We start from the raw sequence: 24,063 nt of genomic DNA on the forward strand, positions 1-24,063 counted from the left end.
CAGGTCACAGGCTCCTGACCCCTCCAACCAGAGAAAGTGATGACTCGCGGCTGTCGGCCCCCACAGCTCACGGGGTCCCTGCCATGGGAAGAGTTACCAGAAGCCCCCCAAGCCTGGCGGGGGGCACCAGCAGGTTCTGCTTGGCAGGGACAGGTGTGGATTGAGCCACGATTGTTCTCATTTTCCAAATTTTCCATTTCAACTGGAGTCCCAGGGGTTAAAGCTGCCCTTCACCTGGCACAGGGGGCAGGCGGTCTCCCCCTCCTTGCTAGGATCTGCCCTGCGGGTGGCCTCTTGGTCTAACCCAGACAGAGGTGGGGGCGGAGGGAGAGAAACCGAGCCAGGAAGCGGCAGAAATAGCTCTCAGGGGGCGGAGGGCGTGGTGCCACTGAAGGCCGCACACCCACACTGGGCTGGGCGTTGCTGCTCCGTCCTCCCAGGCCAAGGGGATTTCTGGGCGCAGGGAGGTCCCCACCCCATCGCAGCCTGTTTCCTTTCACTGTTCTCCACCTCACCGTGGGGAGGGGACAGCAGCGTCCTGCTGGGGTGCCGCCTGAGAGGGTGGAACTGGCCAGAAAATTCTATTATTAGCCCATGTGGTGGCTTAGGGGAAAGAGAGAAGGACCCCAGAGAGCCGGGCGGGGCCCCCCTTGCCACGCACACTGTGCAGAGGAGGGTGATACCCACCTAGCTGGGTCCTGAGGATGAATCCTGGGCCCCCCATGGGACCCCTCCTCCTCATGTCTGGGAGGTCACAGGCCCCTCCCTAACCTTTCCCAGGAGGGTGACCCCACCTCAGTGTGTCAGCCCTGCTTGACCCAGACCACAGGAGGGCTGGCAACCGTCTCCCTAGCACCGGCTGGAGGGCTGGCACCTAGCGGGCACTCACCACCCTCCCGGGGAGCTGCTGTTTGGGGCCAAATTGGTTCTAGGGGTTCAGTGTGGGGTACAGGGTAGGTTGTTGGAGAAAACTCTGATCCTGACTTTTGTTGTTCTTAACCTTCGCCCAAGGATATTTTTCCATTGATTTCTTAGGGAGAGTGGAAGAGAGAGGGGGAGACAGGGAGAAACATCGATGTGGGAGAAACACATCAATGGGTTGCCTCCTGCATGAGCCCCTACCAGGGCCTGGGCTGGGGAAGAGCCTGCAACCAAGATACGTGCCCTTGACCCGAATCGAACCCGGGACCCTTTCATCTGTAGGCAGATGCTCTCTCCACTAAGTCAAACCGGCTAAGGCCGGTCCTGCCTTTTGATGCCACATTAACCTGGTCCCCGGCTCCCTCGGGTGGGACAACTGCCTCTCGCCCATGTCTTGTCACCGGCTGCCACAGCCTCAATATCCTTATCTGACAAGTCAGGAAAGGCTGGGTCATACCTGTGTAGGGAGGCCGCTGAGGAAAGTGGCCCTTCCGGTACCTGGCATCGCCCGATGACACGGATTCGGATCCACTGAGCCCACAGGGAGGTGACTTGCCCAAGGTCGCGTAGCCAGCGGGGAGCTGGTCACACTCCAGCAAGCCTGCAGGAAATAGATGGGACAGAGCGGCATTGGTTTCCAGCCTCCCTCCAGGGGAGTGGGCTGGAGTCGACCGCACCACCCAGAAATCGATAGGCAGGAGGCTGTTAAAAACCACCTCCCCATCGAGCCTGCCACTGGCCAGGGGCCAAGGGATGCTTGTTCCATGGCCTGCCCAGCCTGAGGGCACTGAGGGCTGGTCCCCACCAAGCATGTGGGGTTCAGAGAGACCAGGAGGAGGCAGGGCTGGGCCTGCAGGGTGACGCACACACCTCTCAGCTCCCCGCTTCGCACTGTGCGTTCCTGGGGGGCTGCAACCTTCCCCTCGGACTTGGCTCAGGCAGAGCAAGGCCCAGGCGAGGGGCCAGACCCTCAGGCCAACTTGGCACTCGTCCTGAGCTACAAAACCCCAGCTCCCGCGGGCAGAGAGGGCGCTGCTAAGGCATTCTGGGCCTCATGGGGGCACGGGAGCCACTGCCTCCACCCCACTCTGCACCCATCCTCCATCCAAGGCCCCAGGGTGGGTGCTGGTGACTCAGGAAGTTCTGGTTTCTGTGAGATTCTTGAGATTCAGGCGACCTGATCCTGAAACAATGACAGGCCTTGGAACAAGGCTCCCCCATCGCCGGCCTGGCCTGGACGCAGCCGAACGGAAAATGATGCTGAGAGGCAAAGGTCGAGTGCCGGGCCTCCTGCGGCCCCGAGCAGGTGGCTGCTGGGCCGGAGGGCCACGTGGCATGGCCTGCAGGCACAGGTGAGCAGCCTGGGTCCTCGCGCTGACACGGAGCGGACGCACCCAGCCTGGCCTGGCTGACTGGCGTGGCCCCACCAGTGCCCCGGGCCCTCGGCCAGCAGCCATTCAGGGTGTTCAAGTCAGACTTGCCCCGAGCCCTGGGCTGCCCACAGATACAGATGCAGGAAGGGGGAGTGGAGCCCAGGTGGCAGGAGGAAGGCAGACCCCTAGTCACCGCACTGGGCGAGATGACGTTCCTCGCGTAAGGAGCCACACTTACAAAGCCAGCACTAGCAGAGCCCTTCTTCTGCCAGGAAGTGCATTTGCTGTTACTCTGCATGAGCCCTGCATGTGAGTACCACTGGCCCCATTTTACAGGTCAGGAAACTGAGGCTTCCGTGATCGTGCAGAGAGCAGGCTGTGATGCCTGTCCACCTCTCCTGCCACCTGGGGAAGTTGCTCCCTCCCCTGCGGGCACAGCCCATAAGTGCCAGGGGAGTTCATGCCCCCAGGGGCCTCGCAGCTCCCAGGCATGGGAGCCTGGGGGTACATCCTCACTGGAAGCCTGGCTCCCTCATCTCTCCAGGACCCAGCCGCTTGAGCCCATCGCTGGCAGTGAGAACCCCATGTCAGCCCTATTCATGGCCTTCCTCCCTCCCCATCTTTCTTCTCCACCCCTGCCCTGTGCTTCCCGGAGTCACCTCACAGATTACCCACAACCAAACCCTCGTCGTAGGGTCTGCTCTGAGGGATGCCCACAGGAAGACAGAGAGAGGAATAGCAGTCTCGTTAGGATGGTGGTGGTGGTGGTGCTCAGACCACCAGGGTCCAATTCAGAGTCCGACAGGAACGAGGGAAGCCGCCGAAATGCACATGGACGACCTTCCACCTGCTGAAGGGGGCACAGACATGCGTGGAACTGTCGTGTTCAGGATGCTGTGGGCTCAGTAACCAGAAGTCCCGCTGAGAGTGGTGTAGGCCGGTGCCACTGGAGTCCCGGTGAGGGGCTGCAGGTGGGTTTGCCCCTGTAGCTCCTCCGAGTGGCCCCCTCCCCCCGGGAGTGTAGCCGATGGTTATGACAGCTCTGGCCACACATCCACGCCGGACAGTGCCCAGAGAGCATCGCTCCTGGGGGCTCATCCGGGGCCCTCGGCCAAGAGAGAGGACCGGGCGACCGTGAAGACAGCCTGGGTGCTTGCGATGGAAGGCACGAGAACTTCTTCCTCCACTCGAGTCTCCCCGGGCTGAGGTTCCCATCAGCCTCCCCGGCTGCGAGCAAAGGCCAGGCGGTGACAAAAGCCATGGCCGGCAGCAAAGTCACCCGCACGGGAAAGCTCAGAAACAGCCGATCCTCTCACGACCTTTCTGGGGACGGGAGCCACGGGCAGTGGTTTCACTGAGTGTCAACAGAACTGAGCCGTGTTACATGAGTAAACACGCTAATTGGAGGAGCGGATTTGAGCGGAAGAGTGTTCCGGGGCCTTCTCCAACGCGCTGGGTGTCCTGCGGTGTCCTGCCCACGGTGCCGCGGGCCCCTGGCTTTGGCCTGGCTGCTCGCCTGTGTCCTTGGACGGCTGAGCTGGGGGCCAGGGCGGGAGCAGCCATTCAGGCCGGTGTGCAGGGTGCTCGGGCTGCGCTGTCCTGGACACGCCCTTGCCTCCCCCTTGGGGAGGGTCCTGAGGGCACAGGATACATTTCTCTCCCTTCCTCCAACCCAGCCAAGACTTTCAGGCCTCGGCTCCCCCTTTAAATAGTTTCCAGCTCCCTGTCCTCCCAGATTGAAAAATGCTTGCAAATGCGGGAGCCACTCCACCCTGGAGTCCTAAGTCGCCACTTCCTCCTCCGGGCAGGGAACACATGCAGTGGAGGTGACAGCCGTGGGTGACCTTGCAGCTGTGTGACCTTGAGTGAGATAGTACATTCATCCTGTGGGTCAGCAGGCTGCCCTGAGAGCCTGTGAGAGGATCGTGAGATGAGATTAGAGTGCGGGCAGGCCCCAGGTGCAGGCTGCTTTGCAGGGCTCAGGGTCTAGCTGGAGGCAGAAACTGTCCTCACTTGGCAAAGCGGTGAGGCGTTTCTGGGGTCCTAAACCCGGTCATGAGGGTCCCCGATTCCACTCACGAGGGCTCTTAATCACCTTCCAAAGGCCCCACCTCCAAATAGCATCACACTGGGGATTAGGTTTTAACATATGAGTTTGGGGGGCGGGGGGCGGCGGGGCACCAACATGGAGTCCATAGCACCCTTCATTCCAGACCTACTTTCTCTGATGTGACAAGCCACACACCAGTGCTCTTACAGTGTCAGGCGGCCAAGCTTGCATAGGTTATCTCCTACAGCTGGTAGCAAGACAAACGTCCCTCCCCTGGCGGGTGACAGCTGAGACGCCCCCTGTGACTGTACTGAACCCTGGCAAACAGCAGAACCCCGTGCCCTTGGTCCCCTCCGCTTTGGCGCCCCCTGCAGGCTCAGGTTCCCAGGGGCGCTGTCCTGAGACCTCCCTGGGAAGCACCTGGGAGGAAACGGCCCTGCCTCCTTCTGACATGGGAGCTACGCTTTCTCACTTCCCAGTAATGAGCACAGGTGCCCTTTGCCCCCTGACCATGCGATGACCACTTACTCCGGCCACAGCCTGCCCAAGGCCCCTCAGTGGGAAGTGGCGGTTTGCCAAAGGAGAACCGAGAAGGAGGCTCCTGGGAACCTCCCCGCTCCTCCTGGCCCTGGGCCATCCATTTCCTCCATGAGGAAGTGACCTTGTGCACAGGGAGAGGGTGGAGAGCCACAAGCCCAAGCCCCTGCACTGCATGGCAGGCAGCACTTCACTTACTGGCTCATTCATTCATTCACCCACTCACGCATTCATTTACTCACCCATTCATTCACTCATCCATCCATCCATCCGCTCATTCATTCATTCAGTCATCCACCCAACCATCCATCATCCATCCACCCATCCATCCACGTTAGAGGAGACTTGGCTGCTTAGGAGTGTGGTCTCCTCACGAGGTTTCCTCTTCCCCAAGGCTCTGTTTCCTGGAAGAACCTTTTTCTTCTTCCCACTATGGTGGGACCATAAGGGACCCCGGAGAAGTGACAATTGGGTCTCCCTCTTCTCATGGCCAGAAGCGGCCCGTTTTAGAAAGTAGGAAGTGAAGACCACAGACTCTCATGGACCCACCCCTTCCTCCCCCAGCGAACCGCTTTCTCCAATCCAGCAGCAGAGGAAGATCTGAGGGACCTTCACACGGGACCTCAGCAGACCCGAAAGGGTGGGGCGTTGTCTTTGCGGAGCCTGGGGCAGGTCCGGGGAGGACTGCAATGGCCAGCACCCAGCCTCCTGGACTCGTCACCATGTCACCACACCCCTTCCTAGAACAAGCTGATTGGGTGATGCTTGTCCGTGTTTGATGGTCAATACGGTCACTTTTCTCTCTCCGTTTCCCCTTTCTTCTAATATTGTTCTTTTTACTCCAGGAACAATAAATGAACATATTATAAACTTCTCAAAGGCATGGGCCACGGCCACGTTCTCTATGTATGTACATCTGCAGAGTCTAGAATATTATTTTTTTGTTGTTGTTGTTAATCCTCACCTGAGGATATTTTTTCCATTGATTCTTAGAGAGAGTGGAAGGGCGGAGAAGAGACAGAGAGAGAGAAACATCGATGTGAGAGAGACACATGGATTGGTTACCTCCTGCATGCACCCCAACTGGGGCCGGGGATCCAACCTGCAACCCAGGTACATGCCCTTGACCAGGAATTGAACCCATAACCTTTTGGTACAAGGACACTCTAACCACTTAGCTACAACGGCCAGGGCTAGAATAATATCTTAAATATCACAGATACTCAGTAATGTTTCTGGAACGACAGGACCTGAACTTGGCTCAGAGAGGCACTCATCATGGACTGCCTGGGAAGACGGCTCACTTACCCACCAAGAAGGCCGTGATCTCTCTCGTGAGAATTACGAACAGGACTTCTTAAAGGCCCGGGAGGGGAGAGCTTGCTGCGGACCAGACCAGCGCTGATGAGCAGGAACGCCTGCCCTGAGGAGAGGGGAGTGAGGAGGTCAAAGGTAAAGGTCCAGAGAGCAGAGAGTAACCCAGGGTGGGGCTTCGCACTGTCCCTGTCATGGGTGAGGGGCAGACCGTACAGGGTCAGCTAGGGGGGTGGCCGGCCCCCATCCGCCTGCATCCCGTGGGGAGTGGGCGGGGCAGGCCTGGCTGGCAGATGGATGTTCCAGGGAAGGCTCTGGCCTCTGTTATTCTCCCTTTCTCTAGGGCCCACAGGAGAAGGCAGCCCCGTCACCGGGGGAATGCCCAGACCGTGTGGTGCCAGGAAGTCTGGCTGGTGATGTCAGCTGCTTATAGGAGTTAGTTGACTGGCAACTCCAGCGGCCTGGCTACTGGAGCCCTGGGCCCAGAAAGTGGCAAAGAAATCACCTGTCCCCGGGAGGCTGGGCCTGGGGACTAGGCACAGCCCCTCTTGTCAGAAGAAGGCGGCCCAGGTCCCAGCTCAATGTCCCCGTGACCTGAATGACCCCCGGGCTCACAGCCACAGGGAGGCCATCAGGTGCTGACAACCCGATGGAATGAGTAAGTGTGAATGTCAGAAAATAAGAGGACCAGAAGGCAAAAGACTTTCAGAGAAACAAAGCCAGCACAGGCTGGGGCATGAATGGCTGAGCATTGGGATAGGTCACAGCAGGCAAGCCGTCTGCACAGGGAGAGTGCTGAGACGTCCTGAAGGCCTGGAGGGCGGGGGGCACTGTGGTGGGGAGCCCCTTGCCCCCACCCGCTGATGTGCGTGCCTTACACCCATGTGCCAACCCTCCCGATGATGGGGCGGAAATACAATGCTGGGGACGTAAGCTGCTGATGGTGGGTAGAAGGACAAAGATTGCATGGGAAGTCGGGCAAAGGGTGATGCCAAATGGGCAGCTTACGGGTGAGCGGGCCGGAGATTTTTGTGGGTTCCCTACTGCTCCCCCACGCTCCTGGCAGGATTGAAATCAACGCTCATGTAGGATTCCACCCTGTCTCTGCTGAACTGGCTCAAGGAGTGACCGGCAGCCCGGACCCACTGATTGTGCGGTCACGTGTGGACTTGGGAAGGTAGCCAGAGGGAAGAGTCAGGTGTGACCTGTGCTCGAGGCCACTGTGCTGGCGATGAGGGCAGGGGTGGGAGGTCAGGGCCAGGGGTGGGACAGACAGGAGGGCTGCTGCATTTTCCCCCTTTGCTTGTTTTCTGAACTGAAGTGTAACTTCCATGCAATAAAACTCATGTCACCCGAGGGGCGGGAGTGGGGGCGGGGCATTACAATGGACTCAAAAGCCACTCAGGCCCTGCCTCGGGGTCTCTGCCCAGAGCCCCAAACTCCACGCTTCCTCCCTGCCTTGCGTGGCTTCTCCCCGGGTGGGTTCCCCCATTTCTGATGTCTGGAAAAGGAAGTCAAGTGTGTCTCCTCACCCGGCTGCCGCCTGCTCCCTCCGTGGGCTCTGGGGCACACGGCCCGTCTGCGGGTGACGGACGCTTCAGTACATGCTCTGCTGCTGTTGGGGCGCTGTGAGGCCTGCGGCCTGCGCTGTTAGCACCAGGTGCTGAGAAATGAAGACATTATCAGTCGCCATCATCAAAGCGAGGTGGGGAAGGGAGGTTTCAACTCGCCCCAAATTTCCTGAGGGAATCTGGCCTCCCGTCAACTCCCCTCTCCTGGGGCTGATGTCACTGCCAGAACGTTCTCACCAGCAGCCCAGCAGCCTTGGGTTGGCTCAATGGAAACCCCATCCGATGGCCTGGTCCTAAGCAAGGGAGAGAAACCAACCTTTCCTGAAGGATAATACGTTGGCTGTTTCTCGCAATCGGACTGTGGGACTCTGAGAATAGCATAGTGGTTTTTTTTTTTCTTTTTCTGGAAGCAGAGTTTTAACAACCTAGAAAGCTTAATTAAGCTTTCCGACTGCACTTCTTTTTAATTGAGTTTAGTAGCGGGAGAGTATTTTTAGAATTGAAGTGGCGATTCCATGTAACGGATACATGTCTGCAGATTCTCAAACTGCTCCACGGGGCAAAATGGAACAAAAGAGCCCGGCCGGTGTTGCTCAGTGGTTGAGCATCAACCTATGAACTAGGAGGTCACAGTTCGGTTCCCGGTCAGGGTACATGCCCGGGTTGCGGGCTCAATCCCCAATGGGGGTGTGTGCCAATCGATGATTCTCTCTCTCATCATTGATGTTTCTCTCTCTCCCTCTCCCTGCCTCTCTGAAGTAAAAAAAAAAATTTTATTAAAAAAGAACAAACGCAACCAAAAAACAAGGGAGCTAAAGAATGGACTCCCCAAGTCTAAAAGTATGACCCGTTGCCCTAGCCGGTTTGGCTCAGTGGATAGAGCATCGGCCTGCAGACTGAAGGGTCCCTGGTTGAATTCCAGTTGAGGGCACATGCCCGGGTTGTGGGCTGGATCCCCAGTAGGGGGCGTGCAAGAGGCAGCCAATCCATGATTCTCATCATTGACGTTTCTATCTTTCCCTCTTTCTTCCTTGCTGAATTCAATAAAAATATTTTTAAAAATAAAACAATAAAGTACGACCCGTTGTTTTTACACACATCGTTAACTATCGTATTTATGTGTATTTATTCTATTCATTTGTTACTTACACCCCGAGTTCTTTCTTTCTAAGGACAAGATGGGGTAGGGTTGGAAGGATAGTTGCTTTTTTTTTAATGAGCTTTTTAAAAATTTTTATTGATTTCAGAGAGGAAGGGAGAGGGAGGGAGAGAGAGAAACACCCATGATGAGAGAGAATCATGGATAGGCTGCCTCCTGCACGCCCCCTACTGGGGTTGGAGCCTGCAACCTGGGCATGTGCCCTTGACCAGAATCGAACCCAGGACCCTTCAGTCCCAGGCTGGATTTCTATGCACTGAGCAACACTGGCTAGGGCTGGGAGGACCATTTTAATGACACTTTGCGCACTTGGCAGCACTGAATGTCGTTTCCAACTCCCTCTGCTTTTGCTGGTCTGGGTGAGCTCCCCTCCTGAATTGCCGTTTCATTTGGAATTTTTTCTTTTATTGAGAGGAACCCGGATTATCACTTTGAGGTCAGTGGCTTGAATGTCACTGCAAATAGTAACCCTCACATGAAAAAGTTTTGTTATGAGGAAGCTGCGTGTTAAAAAAGATGGCAGTTGCCCTTGGTCAGTGTGGCTCAGTAGTTAGAGTGTCAGCCTGAGTATGGGAGGGTCCTGGGTTTGATTCTGGTCAAGGGCACGTACCTGGGTTGCAGGTTTGAGACCTGCCCTGGGACGCGTGTGGGAGGCAACCAATCAATGTGTCTTTCTCAGATTGATGTTTCTCTCTCCCTCTCTCTCTCTCTCTCTCCCCCTCTCCCTCCTCCCTTCCACTCTCTCTAAAAATCTATGGGGGGGGGGAGGATATTATCACTCTTTTGAGTAAGGATTAAACAGAAAAAGATAGTAACCATTGAACTAAAGCTGGGAAGAGGACGGGTGGTGTGTCAGCACCTCGTGATGACCAAGTACGAGATGGCATGTTTTCAAATGAAGGCTCTTAGTTAGACCGGCTCCTTCAGACTCCAGTGGAAAACATGAACCAAATGAAACCTTCAGATTTCTCTAGACAGTTCTTTATACACACGCAGAACCAAGATGATTGTAATAATGTGGGAAATGTTGTTTGAATAGTATAGAAACTACAACTCCTGGGTAAGACCACTAACACGTTTACATACGAATAATGGACATCATCTAATAAAATAAAATAAAAAAACAACCAGAGTTAACCACCTGAAGTAGAAATGAGCCACGTCTGCGCCAATTTACACTTTGGCAAAGGGGCTGGGAAGGAGCCTGTGAGAAACCCGCGGGCGAGGCGGGGCAGGGCGTGATGAATTCTATTTAAGGAATTTCCCCATCCCCCCCGAGATGAGTTTGCCAACTCAGATACCTGAGTGAGATCCACACAAAGATACGGACTGGGGAGGACTGTCCCAAAGGAAGGTGGCGTGCGAAGGCAGCTCCTCGAGGTGGCCACAGGCACGGGCAAAAAATCAAGTCATTTCTTGCTTTCTTTTTTGATACGTGTGCTATCAGGTGATTCTGCCCCTTAATCTCTCCTACCGTGTTTACCTTTAGAGCGAGCTGCCGTCTTTCCCCACGGCGTGTCCTCTGCCAAACGCAGCAGATCTGGGGGTCTTGGGTAGAGGCTCATGCACCCATTTCTTCTGAAACTTACTCACTGAGGGCCTCCCTTCATCCTCAGGGAACCAGCGTAGCCTCCTATGGGGTAAACAGAGAACTGCTCACGATTAGTCTAGGTTTCCTAAATATTGCACTTAAATTCCTCTTCAGAAGAACCGCAGCCGCCATCGTCATCAAGACATCATCCTCCAGGGCTCCCACCCTCTCGCCTATAAGCAATCTCGGCTGCCTGCCTGGAGGAGGGCGCCTGGTACCAGCACAATCAGGGCACTGGGATGACCTAAGAGGACTGTGGATGGCTAGAGGCAGAGCACACTGACACTACTGTCAAGGTCACACATTTCCCTCCTCACATTCAGGTTCTCTTGCCCTGAGCGGGTGCACATTGCTAAAGCGGGCACAGGTCCTGGTAAAAGTAGGTTCGTTTTTGTTTCAGGAAGGGGGTGTTTTTCATCGCCCACCCCCTCTTCTTTTCTTCTGGCTCTAACCTCCTTACTCTCCACACTGCTTCAGTCTGCAGAGTTGGCTGGCCACTTGGATGTGAGCCACGAAAACTCCCCCAAAGGGTGCGGCTTGCTCTTGAGCTGCTGACTCGGGCCTCTCCTTGGCTCCCCACCCCCTGTCCTTGCCATTTTCTCCTTGGCACGAACACGTTCTTGTTTCAGAGCTCCCTCCCATATCTTATTTTTGTAGGGACCCCAGACGACTATGTTAACTATACATATTTTGGCTGTGAATCTGTAAATCAATGTTGTGAATTTAATATTAAACAGAAACTTAATTGATCAAATCCCGGCTCATTTTTTTGTTGTTGATTTAAAAATATATGCCATACTGCCCTGGCTGGGGCTCAGTGGTTAGGACCAAAGGGTCATGGGTTCGATTCCTGGTCAGGGCACATGCCTGGTTGTGGGCTCAATATCCAGTAGGGGGCATGCAGGAGGCAGCCCATCAATGATTCTCTCTCATCTTTGATGTTTCTATCTCTCTCTCCCTTCTTCTCTGAAAGCAATAAAAAATAATAATGTTTTAGCTGGATTATTTTGAATAGAAGGTCATACTAATAATATTACAACTAGTTTTTATATTTTTCTCTTAAAATTTTTTTTACCAGCCCAAAGAACTGAAAATAAAGAACATAATACCTGAAGAGAGCAAGATATAACTACTATACAATTCTTACGTCCCTGCATTTTATTTAAAATCTAGCTGTCGTTTTTTGATCTACTGACCAAATTTGACTGCACACCTACAAAGAGGGTGTGATTGTTTGGCTAATATATTGTAATAGTTACTTTGATCAGTTTCAGAAAATTATGGAAAGCCTTGAATTGAGGTATGTTTGGAATACCTGATAAAAATAACACAAATATTTAATAATCATGCTGAAAAGATAGGACCTTTAGTAAATAATAACCTCCCTTTACATTTTTGTTCTAGGGAATGAGTGGTACCAAACAGCGCTACGCACGAGGAACAAAGCCAACACGACCTCTTAGTTCCTTCCAGGATCTTCCACTTGATTATATTTGCAAATTCATTCATTTCATGATGTTTTACCTTCAGGGGGCCTTGGCCCTTGAGGGGACTTCTATCAATGGGTGAAGTGAGTTGGAAGCCTCACATCTGGGATCTTTAAATTACTGCATATTGGCCTGATGCTGGTGTTAACCAGCGAGGACAAACTCTGAAACCCGGTGAGCTGTTCACACTGAGTTTCCATCTATTTCCCAGTCAGTGGGAGCAGTTTCATTCATAGCTTCTGCAAGCGTTGTTGGTCAACCCCAGAATAATTTATTTTTTAAAAGTTCACATTTTTATTGACTTCAGAGAGGAAGGGAGAGGAAGAGAGAAACATCCATGATGAGAGAGAATCATGGATCGTCTGCCTCCTGCACGCCCCCTACTGGGGATCGAGCCTGCAACCCAGGCACATGCCCCAACTGGGAATCGAACCATGACCTCCTGGGTCCTAGGCCGACGCTCAACCTCTGAGACTGGGCCCAAAATAGTTTATTAACAGATACATAAAATAAGGTGCACCCCTGTTTAAAATTGAGATATAATTCACATACCATAAAATTCACCTCTTTAAAGAGTGCAACTCAGTGGTTAGTATATTCACCAGGACGGACAACTATCACCAATATCGAACTCATGATCACTCTTATCACCCCCAAAAGGAACTCCATACCCATCGGTCACTACCCATTTTCTCTGCCCATCTCCCCCAGCAGCCCTTATCAACTGTGAATCTACTTATCAACCGTTTCTAGAGATTTGCTTATTCTTGATAGCTCATGTACATGGAGTCATACAATTTGAGGTCTTCTGTGTTTGTCTTCCATCATCATGTTTCATCCATGTTGTAGCATGTGTGAGTACTTCCTTCCTTTCATGGCTGATAACAGTCCATCATGGTTATACCACATTGTATTCAACCATTCATCCAGGGGTGGGCATTTGAGTCGTTTCTACTTTTTGGCTATTATGAACTTTTGTGGGGGTTTGTTTGTTTGTTGTTTTTGCATGGACATGTTTTCAATTCCCTCAGATACCTAGAAGGGGAATTGCTGGGTCGTATGGTAGCTCTAGGGTTAAGCTTTTGAGAAACTGCCAATCAGTTTTTCAAAAAACAGTTGAGACAGCCTTGGTATTTATAGCTCATATGTCCCACCAGAAATTGGGATTCTTCATGTCCTTGTCAACACTTGTTATTGTCCACCGGTTTCCTTCTGGTGAGTGTAAAGTGGAATTCATTGTCATTTTCATTTGCACTTCCCTGATGACAGGAGCTTGAGCACCTTTTCGTGGGTATGTAAATTAGCTTTTCATCAAGTTTTAAAGTCATTTTTATTGTTGTTAATCCTCACCCGAGGATATTTTTTTCCATTGCTTTTCAAAAACAGTGGGAGGGAGAGGAGAGAAACATCGATGAGAGAGACTCATCGACTGGTTGCCTCCTGCACACATCCTGTCTAGGGGTGGAAGTGAGCCTGCAACCCTTGAGCAGGAGTTGAACCCCAGACCCTTTGTGTGGGGGCTGAAACTCTAACCACTGAGCGACACCAGCCAGGGCTCGCCATTATTTTTAAAAATATTCTTTCTCTTCTGCTCATATGGGGCTCCCATTATGCGTATGTTGTACAATTGATGGTGTCCCGTAGGTCTAAGGCTCTGTTCATTTTCCCTGGTCCCTTTTCCTTTCTGTTCCTCCAATGAAAGAATGTCAATTGACCCACATTCCAGTTTGCGAATTCTTTCTTCTGCTGGCTCAAATCTGAGGCTGAGCACCTCTCAGGAATTTTGATTTCAGTTATTGTATTTCAACGTTGGAATTTCTGTATTTTAAAATAACTTCTATCTTTTAACTAATAAATGATTAGTGAGGCATCATTTTGATACTTTAGTTCTCCGAACATATCTAAAAATAGCTGATTTAAAGTTGTCTACAAAGTCCAATTTCTGGACTTCCTTTAGGTACAGGTGATTGACAGCTTTTTTCCCTGAATATGGGACCTATTTTCTTGTTCCCTTGTATGTCTGTAATGTTTTTAGGAAAACTGGGTATTTCAAATAATAACTCTGAAAATTAGATTGACTTCCCCCCTTTGCCAAGGGTTCGATGTAGTTGCTGGTTTTTGTCTGATGAGTGACTCATCTGAAGTCATTCCGGAAAGCCTGCCTCCTTTGTGATACACAGACACCGGTGTCTTTCTCAGATAGTTCTGTGGTGAGTTAATCATTGGACAGGGATTTCCTTAGTCACCTGAGTCCAGTAACTCCCCCAGTCTTCGGGGGTGGGGGTGGGGGTGGGGGTTTGTGTGCCTGTTGGAACTCTCTTCAACACTCGGCCAGGAAGTTGGCTGCTCTGCCTCATGCTCTACTCTCCGCTTGTGCAAATCCTCAAGGTCAATGTCAGGTGAGAAATTATGATGCTCACAGGCCTTTCCTCATCAGACATGCCACCCTTGGCTTGCGACAAGCCCTATGCATATGCCTGCACGTGCAAATCCCAGGGAGATCAGAGCTGTACCAACCCCCTACAAATATCTCATTCAAGTTTTTGGTTAGCCTATTGTTTGCTCCGATGTTTATTCACTGCTTCGGACAGCCACAACTGCCTCTGATTTTTCTTCTTCTTCAATGGATGTCCCTGTGAAAAAAGCTTTTCACATCTGACAAACTCTGATCAGGCAAAATAAAGACAGACTTGCAAGTGAGGTCTTCCAGGGTGCCACCAGTCAAGTCAAACAAGATGATTCTCTGGGAATCAGAATTTGAGAAAGCTCCAACCCCATTCACCCCTCCAGTGGCTTCTACACTGTGGCTTCTACCTCGATTGTGGGCTGTTGTTTGCAGGGTGCAACAGAGCTGGAAAGGGGTGGGAGGGAATGGAAACAGGGCAAGTTGAAATGCTACCAAGCTTACTGTTCTGAGATTCAGCAATTTCTCAAGTAGCCCTTGGATTGCCGCGGGCCTCTGGTTAATTTCCACCGTTCTGAAAAGAGTTGGTTCTGCCAATTTTTGCCAATTTTCTCCTTGCGGTGTGAAAGGGAGCATTATTAATGTCTTCACCATTTTTCTTTTCTTTTCTGGCTTTAACTATTTAACAACCTCTTATTTTTCTTAACCAAATGCATCTGGTTAAAAGAATAAAGCTACCACCATCGACATTTCTAAGCATTCACATGGTTCAAGCTCAACCGTGCTATAAACAGCAGTAGCTATAGACAAGCAAATTGGATATGAGCTTTAGAAAATGTCCACACTTCAAATAACAGCTATAGACAAGCAAATTGGATACAGTATGAGCTTTAGAAAATGTCCACACTTCAAATAAATGTTGCCATCATTGTTCAGTATGTAGACTCTGACTTTTAGAAAAATCCTTTCAGTATACAAAAAAAGGAGAAATTAATTAATTACTCTTGAATTATTATAGTCTCCAAATTGCTATAAGAAACAAACCTTTTCTGACCAGTGTGGCTCAATGGTTGAGCATCAACCCATGAACCAGGAGGCCATGGTTTAATTCCTGGTCAGGACACATCCCTGGGTTGCCAGTAGGATGTTTTTCTCTCTCTCTCCCCCTCTCCCTGAAATCAATAATATATATATATATATATATCTCCAGTGATATAAGAATACATTTTAAAATAAGGTTCCTAAAGAGAGTGCATTTACAAGTCTGTGGAATAAATTTTTATCTTAACATTTCATTACATCAGGTTGTATTACTGTTGACCCCATTAGTGATCCATGCCCATAAATCATCTGAATACAAATATTTTGATTTCTGAAGCGACTATATTTTCATAGTACAGACAAAAATGTCTGAATTTTTAAATCTAGGACACAGAAACCTAATCTTACTATTAATACTTTTCAAAACCAGCTTTGAGAGTCTCCAGTGATTCCAAAATACATACATATATATATACATATATATACACATTATATATGTGTATATATATATACACATTATATAATGTGTATATATACACACACACATATATACATTAAAAAATATATATTTTAGGGGACATGACATTCAAAGCCTCAGAAGCCCATTGGCATGGAAGCCTTTATCCTTAGACGTAGACATTTTAATTCATAATGCAAAATGTGGAAGAAAAGTGAGATGTATGCTCAACTAGGAGGACACGCCAGAGTGTGAAAGCTGTGCGTTGAGTGTTGAGCAAGTCGACCAAAAAATGCTGATAGTGCGCCTTGCTTCACGGAAGAGGAGGGCCGGGTGATGGAGTTTATCGCTCTTCTCTGTTAAGCAGAGTGGATCCTCCATGAGACAGAGCTCTCTTGCTTCTTGATCATTTTTTAAAAAATTGTTACGTGTGCTCAAAATATATGTTTTTATTCATGGAGGAGGCAACATTTCATCCACACCATGTTCTGTCATCCGGGAATTTGGTATAACAAGTAGGCATCTTGAATGGCATGGACAGGACAATCCAGTTCAAATGGACTGTCTTTCACATTCTGTTATAAGAAGGCCCCTGCCAAACAGGGGATTCTGGATTATAAATTTGCCACGAACCACATCAGATTATTGATATAAACTTACCTGAAGAGACTATTTTCCAAGTGACTCGCTTATTTTTTTGCACTATTATGACTGCACGAAATATTTCTCTACGTAGCATAACTGTTAATCAAGAAGACATGATATAACAACTTTAGAATTTTCTGCCAAGTACTGCACACAACTCAAAAATATATAGCATGTAGGCAAACTTTCTCCCGTCTCCAATGCTCTCACATAATATCAAAAGTTTAAGAATGACATCAGTGAATCTAGTATAACTTTTTTTTTAAATAATAAACAGCACCAGGGAGGCCAAATGATAAATTGCATTTCCATCAATCAAGCTGGGTGCTGCACGAGGGTCGAAGTTGTGTCTGCCCAAAGGTTACCCACTGCTGGTGCTCAATGCACATCCATAATAATAAAAGTGTAATATGCTAATTAGACTGGATAGCCGAACGACCTTCCGGACGTCCTTCTGGACGACCTTCCAGACGAAGCTGGGGCTGCAAGAGCCGAGCCCCTTGCATGAATTTCATGCATCGGGCCTCTAGTGGTTTATAATAGGTACAGAGAGGACACTTGGATTCTGTCTTTGTAAACTTTCAAACAAGCTGAAAGTATTGCCCGGCCTGAGTGGCTCAGTGATTGTCGACCTATGAACTAGGAGGTCACAGTTCGATTCCCGATCAGGGCACATGCCCAGGTTGTGGGCTCCATCCCCAGTGTCGGGTGTGCAGGAGGCAGCTGATCCGTGATTCTTTCTCATCATGGATGTTTCTCTTTCTCTCTCCTTTCCGCTCTGAAATTAATAAAATTACATTTAAAAAAAAATGAAAGTACCACATATCCTCATCCCAGTGAGCATCCTGAGTATCAGGTTAGCACATGGCATTTTAAGACATGACTGCAGGAGGGTGAAAGAGAAAGATGCTGTGATACAGTTACTGTCATGTAAGTGACAGGCAGCACCACGTAGGCTGGAATCACACCTGTTAGGGTTCACGCCACATTTTTCACCTGCCACCCTATAGGCACGGAGAGGTCCCGCTAACACGTCAATTATTCTGCAGGATGAAAGAAGTGCTATGTTTTGATGTCGCCCTTCAGGATCTATTATACGCTACGCCTTTGAAGGCGGAACAGGCCAAGTCATGAAAGGGACAAGGGGAGGTGAGAACAGTGGAAGCGCAGCTGGGACATACGTAACGGTCTGCCTTCAGCGTTCTGCGTGGAGAGTCTGCTTTCCGGGCAGCGGGGGGTGTGACTGTGAAAAGATCACACGATTGTCAGTAACTAGGTAGGATTTTTAGCACTGCTAGCGCCGAGCCAGACAGATTTAGGGCAGCGAACAAAGTTCCAGAGACGGAATTTTAGACAAGTCTGACATTTTTTTGAAAATACTTTTCCTACCAAGTAAACCTTCTTGGTCCCCCCTTTCCATCCCAACTTAGAGAAAACACTCTGTAGTTAAAATATTTAAAGATATATGCCTGACCTGTGTGGCCTCAATGGTTGAGCGTTAACCTATGAACCAGGTCATGGTTCGATTCCTGGTCAGGAAACACGCCTGGATTGAGGGCTCCATCCCCAGTAGGAGGCAGGCAGGAGGTGGCCAACTGATGCCTCTCTTTCATCATTGATGTTTCTCTCCCTCTCCCTCTCCCTTCCACTCTGAAATCAATAAAAAATATATTTTAAAAAAATCTTATCAGGAAAGCAACCATTTCAATGATTATTTTCCTGTAAATAGTCTTTCAAAATACGTGTATTTTTATTTATAGTCTACATTTTTATTTTTAAAATCCCTCAGAAAAGTCCCTTAACATGTTGCAGAACTGATAAACTTGGTTATAACTTTGCAAAGGGTGCATACGGAATCTCCACTGGGTTTAACTTCTCTGCCAACTCGGGGTCCCCCCACACCCCTCACTATTCATACCATTGAGGCGGTGGAGTTTCCTGAAATTTGTTATGAACACAGAGAACAACCTATGGGGGGAAATTACTCTCTGGGGGGAAGAAAGAGAACATTAAGAGGATCACTGAGTTAGAACATGTTCAAGAGTTCACATGACAATATTATCAAGTCACAGCTCTTTGGGGAGCTGCAGGTTGCTTTCAATTAGACTTGGAGAAGCACATCAAACCAAACCGTTTTCGTCGGAGACACTTGCATACCAAGAAAAACACACGAGACAAAGGGTCCTTAATTTGGGGGCAGGATATATTCCAACGTGGGGGAAGCGGGGAGGCCTTTCAGCTCCGAAGCTCGATCACAACACTTCCAGAGAGTTCTGCGGTCCCCCCTCACCGGACGTGCCAGGATGTGAGGGCCTGTGTGGCCTGGCTGGCGCCCCTGTCCCGCCGCCGCTCAGACAGCGTTGTGACACGCAGGCAGCTGTGCTGTCGGGCTGGCAAACCTCCTGAGGCTCTTGAGTGTTTATCAACTGAGAAGGTCAAAAGTCTGCAGACACTGGGTGGAGCAGCAGTAAGCCACAAAGCTAACAGTGGTCCTCCTGGAGGCAGAAAGAAGGGAGAGAGGGACGCGGTGAGATCGAGATGAAAGCGCGGATTCTTTCCGTTACAGACGGTGTCTTTCTTTGTTAAAAATAAAGGATTAGGTATGGTCCGCACAGCCTGCAGCAGAAATGTCCGTTTCCTTTTAACACTGAGCCCCGGCATCAGGGGGGGCGTGTCTGTGCTCCTCCTATTAGCAGCGTTCAGATGACATCACCCCCCGCCCCCCCCCGCCCCGTTAACAGCAAATGAAAAGCAAGTGTTCTTCATGCTACGGCCTGAAGTCCGCTTACTAGAACCAACGTGGGAGGACGGAATTTCAAATGTGTTATAAAAATCATGACGCCCAGCCCGGCTGGTGTGGCTCAGTGGTTGAGCATCGACCTACGAACCAGGTTGAATTCCTGGTCTGGGCACATGCCTGGGTTGTGGGCTCCATCCCCAGGAAGGGGCGAGGAGGAGGCAGCCGATCAATGATTCTCTCTCCTCACTGATGTTTCTATCTCTATCTCCCTCGCCCTCCCTTTCTGAAATCAATAAAAAAAAATTTTTTTTAAATCATGTAACAGAAAACCTCACCAATTTAGCTAGAAAACACACACACACACACACACACACACACACACATCAGAGAGCCTGAAAAACATAATTTTAAAGAATTTACCCTATAAATGTAGTCACAGAGATTGGTTGTAGAGGGAATTTAAAAATCTGAAAAATAGAGTTTGAGGGTCCTTTTCCCAGCAAAGGCAGTACTAACGGGAAATTTCTAACACTAAACACACTTATTAGAAAAAAAAAAGCTCTAAAGCCAGTAACCTGAGTTTTCACCAGGAAGTTGGAGAATAAAGAGCCATTTAAGTCTAAAGCAAGTAAAAATCACAGCGCATGTTCTCTGTCTGTTGTGGAATCAAACTAGAAATCAGTAACAGAAAGACCAGCGGAGAGACTCCGCACGTGACAATCAAACACCACAGTTCTCTGCCCTTTCCTGACCCGCCGGTCAAATGAGCACGTTCCCGGGGGTGAAAGAGGCCGTCTCACAGGATAAAGCCTCACATGAACTCAATGGGAACGGAAACTTCAGCAAATCAAAAACATCTGACATCAAGCGGGAATTATGCCGGGCTGTAAGGCGGGTTCAATATTTGAAAGCCAATGTGATCCACCGTATCAACAGGTTAACAAAGAAAAACTTGTATGGTATCAACGGACTCAGAGAAAAGCATCTGAAAAGAATATAACATCGACTCACGCTAAAAACCCAGCAAACGAGAAATAGAGGGGACCTTTTTCAATTTCATAAACATAATCTACAAAAAGGACTTGCTAATATTGTGCTTTGTAGCGATGTCTACATTCACCACCTTAGTCAACATAGTACTGGAAGTCCTAACCACTGCAATAAAGCAAGAAAAATAAAAGCCAATGAAAGAGGAAGAAATAAAACTATTCCTAATGTCAGATGGCATGACATGGCCGTCTACACAGAAAATGCCAAGGAATCTACAAAAACACTTCTAGCCTCTCAAGCAAATTCAGCACGGTTTCAAGCACGTAAGATCAAAATTAAAAAAAAAATCAACCATATTTTCATATACTAACAATGAACGCACAGAAGTTGAAATTAAAAACTGTAAGATAATTTACAATCACACAAAGAAAGTGAAATACTTGGGTATCGACTTAACATTTAAGGACCTGCTTAAAATAAAAGTCCTAAGCAAAAGAATCCAAACTTACAGAGATGTGGGTTTTACTCACTGAGGCTGGTGCCCTTTGGATCATCATTAACTCCGTACGATGCACGCTCAAGCGGGGGAGGGCGGGCCACCTGGAGGAGTCGTGTTTGTGCTACAAAGAAACCCCAAGTCTGTGTGCTATTTACTATTGGGAGACTCATCTAATAGCACACTGTATGTGCCTGCTGCATTCATGTTATGGTGGTCACCAGTGTACCACCAGGTCTACTGCCTTAAGGAGGGATGTGTGTTGGGTGGTCCTTCAAAATGCCAACACCCTGGCACTGGAGATGTGACCGTTTTGGGGGAGACCCTTGGAGCTAAGCGATCAACTGTACAGCGAGGAAGGTTGGTGGCGCATACAGGAGTCCACGAAAATCGTGGTATTTTCACTGCAAATGAGCTTCCTCATTAGAAACAAAAAGCCTATCTTTGACTCAGACAGGAATTCAAGCCAAAAGAAAATTAATCTTTATTAGATGGAGTTGATCAGATAAAACCGCCAGCTCTTGGACTGCTAACTTAGGGGAGAATCCTCTAACAACATTGTATCTGCTCGTTACATGTATGTTAACTGGCTCTCATGGGAAGATTCCGTGTGCAGGTCCTTCCCTCACAGCCTCCAGAAGGAACCCATCCTGCCATCACCTTGATTTCTGACCTCCAGCCTTCAGAGCTGTGAGACTACAGATTTCTGTTGTTTCGGTCACCGTTATGTGGTATTTTGTTGCGGTATCTCTAGCAAACTAATACACTACCCTTGAAAAACTTTCGGTAGCCTGATTTCAGATTGGGGAAATACAGAACTTGTGAGAATCATACATGCCTGGGAAAAGCCACATACATGTTGTTATGTTGATCAAGAATCCTCTAAGTTGATGTCTTTCATTTTACTAAATGAACAGTAAGTTTGGGGAATGAAAATCTTCTATCTCTATAAGGATCAAAAGTTATCAATATACTACTCATTCTTCTCCGCTATAGATATTTAAAGGTTTGGGTATTTATCATTTATGTGAAATTACAGTCATTTCTTTTTATTTCACGCTGCACTAATTTAGGTTAGAACTAACACTTGTAAGGGACGTGGTATTTTAGAAGAATATTCAATATGTTCTTTCATAATAATGCCAGATGTCCATATTAATGTAGAGTTTGGCTAAAACAATACATGATTTTAGGACAAGCAATGCAAACAGACCTAACTATATTAGAAAACTGAAAAAAATAAGATTACCAAGACCTTTTAGAGTTTATGACATTAAAAATATTGATTTTACTTTGAGCAATAAGGTCCTGAGATTCAAGTATTTGGTTTTCAGTTACCAAAAAAGTACTTTAAAGGCTATGGTGGAAACCGAAGTCAATGCTTTTAATACAATCTCCATAGCAACATGGGAAGGAGCAGAGCTTGGGGGACCGAATGAAAACCACAAGCGCTCGATTTCAGACCCAGCATTAGCTCGCCACAGAAAGCCATGTTTATAACTTGGCGTATTATCTCTGCTGTACACACAGGCACCATGGCTTTGCTCAGCCAGAGGGCGTTGTCTAAGTCCTATGTACCTGGTAACACACATTTCATTAAATGAACACTATTAAATTTATGTTCTGAAACAATGAAAGATTATTCATACTGAATTTCTAGAATAAGCAGAAGTAAATAGCAAATACTGAATAAGTTTCCCAATTTCATGTAAAGACAACACAAAAGTGACTTCATTGGAAGGGCTTCTTTACTTTCACCAATTAATTAGCATGACAAAAGAAAGTCTATCTTTTTTAAAAAAATAAGTATTTAGGATTTTATCAGCTAACAGTGCATCCTGACCATACTGAATTGTTTTCATTTTCATATTTTGGTAAGAAAATACCATCTATAGGAAACTCTGCAATAACAATGCATTAGAATTTTACTACAGTTGAATGAATTAGTTGATTTTCCTAGTATGATCTTACTCATTTAAAGATACTGATATTAATATTTGCTTATACACACAATTTTTTAAAAGTCTCAGACTGGATTTTGAGTGGTGAGCACACAATGCAATATACTGATGGTATATGATAGGATTGTACACTTGAAACTTATATAATCTTATTAACCAACGTCACACCAATAAATTTAACTTTGAAAAAGTCTCTGAACTATAGAAATAAATAGTTAACATTTACTTAGTCTTGATTACATATCAGGCGCCATCCTGGGCTCTTGACATGAATCATCTCACTTAAACCTCAAAAAGACCTTATTAAACAGATATTATGATGATGCTCATTTTACTAATGAAAAGGTGAAGCTTGGAGAAGTTAAGTAATTTGCCCAAGGGCTCCCAGTGGAGAGGTCAGGGTTGCAGGCTTGATCCCCAGTAGGGGGCGTGCCCAGGTTGCAGGCTCGATCCCCAGCAGGGGGTGTGCAGGAGGCAGCTGATCAATGATTCTCTCTCATCATTGATGTTTCTCTCTCCCTCTCCCTTTCCCTTCCTCTCTGAAATCAGTAACAAATAAAATAAAAAAGAAATGATTACAAAGGAAACACCTCTTGACGTGGAATAGAGGTAACAAGTGATCTGGAAAATTTACTAACCCAAAACACCACACTGGATAAATAAGTAAGGCATTATAGCACTTTTTTTTTTAACTTTGAAAAATGCAAACTTAGAAAACCTTAAATTTAGAAAATCTATATGCTATGGTTGTGCTAATGGGGGAATTTTTTATTTGCTGTTCTATTTTTAATTGTCTGGTATTCTTTTTTAAACTACCAGTATGGCGTTTTTTTACTTAGTGAACATTTTTAGCAAATTCAAGGCATTGTGCCAAGAAACACAGAGTGGCAAGAGAATGCCATTTGGAAGGGTTAGAAATTCAAAACACACACACACACACACACACACACTGGTCAGCCACACACTTTCAGTGAGCAACACCCATTAAATAGAAGGGCTGGGCTGGTCCCATTATATAATAGCTATCTGGTTCTCACAATTCCTTATTGCCTGAAGACTATTTTGAATGGGGAATAGCAGAAAAACATGCCTGGGAAGCATGAGCTACTCTACATAATATGTGCAATAAAGCTGTCCTGTATATGAGCAAAACTGTTTTCTTGTGATGCTAAAAATGTGCATGTTTCATGTAGCAGAATCTATGCCCCTATATAGCTGCTGACTTCACAACACCTTCATGCGAGGCATCCACCCCTCCCTGACCACCCACCCGCGCCCAGGTATACACCCTGGTGCCCACGTGGGCATGATTACCCCTGGTGCAGT

General features: G+C 48.2%; 1 protein-coding gene and 1 long non-coding RNA gene across 2 annotated transcripts in view; both read right to left on the reverse strand.

The window, feature by feature from the left end:
* Positions 1 to 1,384: 1,384 nt before the first annotated feature.
* LOC107184367 lies at positions 1,385 to 16,948 on the reverse strand. Its single transcript, XR_001515194.1, has 5 exons — positions 16,566 to 16,948; positions 10,400 to 10,558; positions 7,728 to 7,858; positions 6,190 to 6,304; positions 1,385 to 1,522 (listed from the first exon to the last, which is right to left on the reverse strand). It is a non-coding gene; the product is annotated as an uncharacterized LOC107184367 (long non-coding RNA).
* A 1,783-nt stretch (positions 16,949 to 18,731) lies between these two features.
* LRRC28 (leucine rich repeat containing 28) overlaps positions 18,732 to 24,063 on the reverse strand; it is a 38,568-nt gene continuing 33,236 nt past the window's right edge. Inside the window, exon 8 of the mRNA XM_015569127.1 lies at positions 18,732 to 19,045. Within this exon, the coding sequence (XP_015424613.1) occupies positions 18,837 to 19,045 (209 nt within the window). The 3' untranslated portion in view covers positions 18,732 to 18,836. The remainder of the gene's footprint in view (positions 19,046 to 24,063) is intronic.

This window comes from Myotis davidii, unplaced genomic scaffold, assembly GCF_000327345.1.
Source record: "Myotis davidii unplaced genomic scaffold, ASM32734v1 scaffold164, whole genome shotgun sequence".
NCBI classification, from domain to species: domain Eukaryota; kingdom Metazoa; phylum Chordata; class Mammalia; order Chiroptera; family Vespertilionidae; genus Myotis; species Myotis davidii.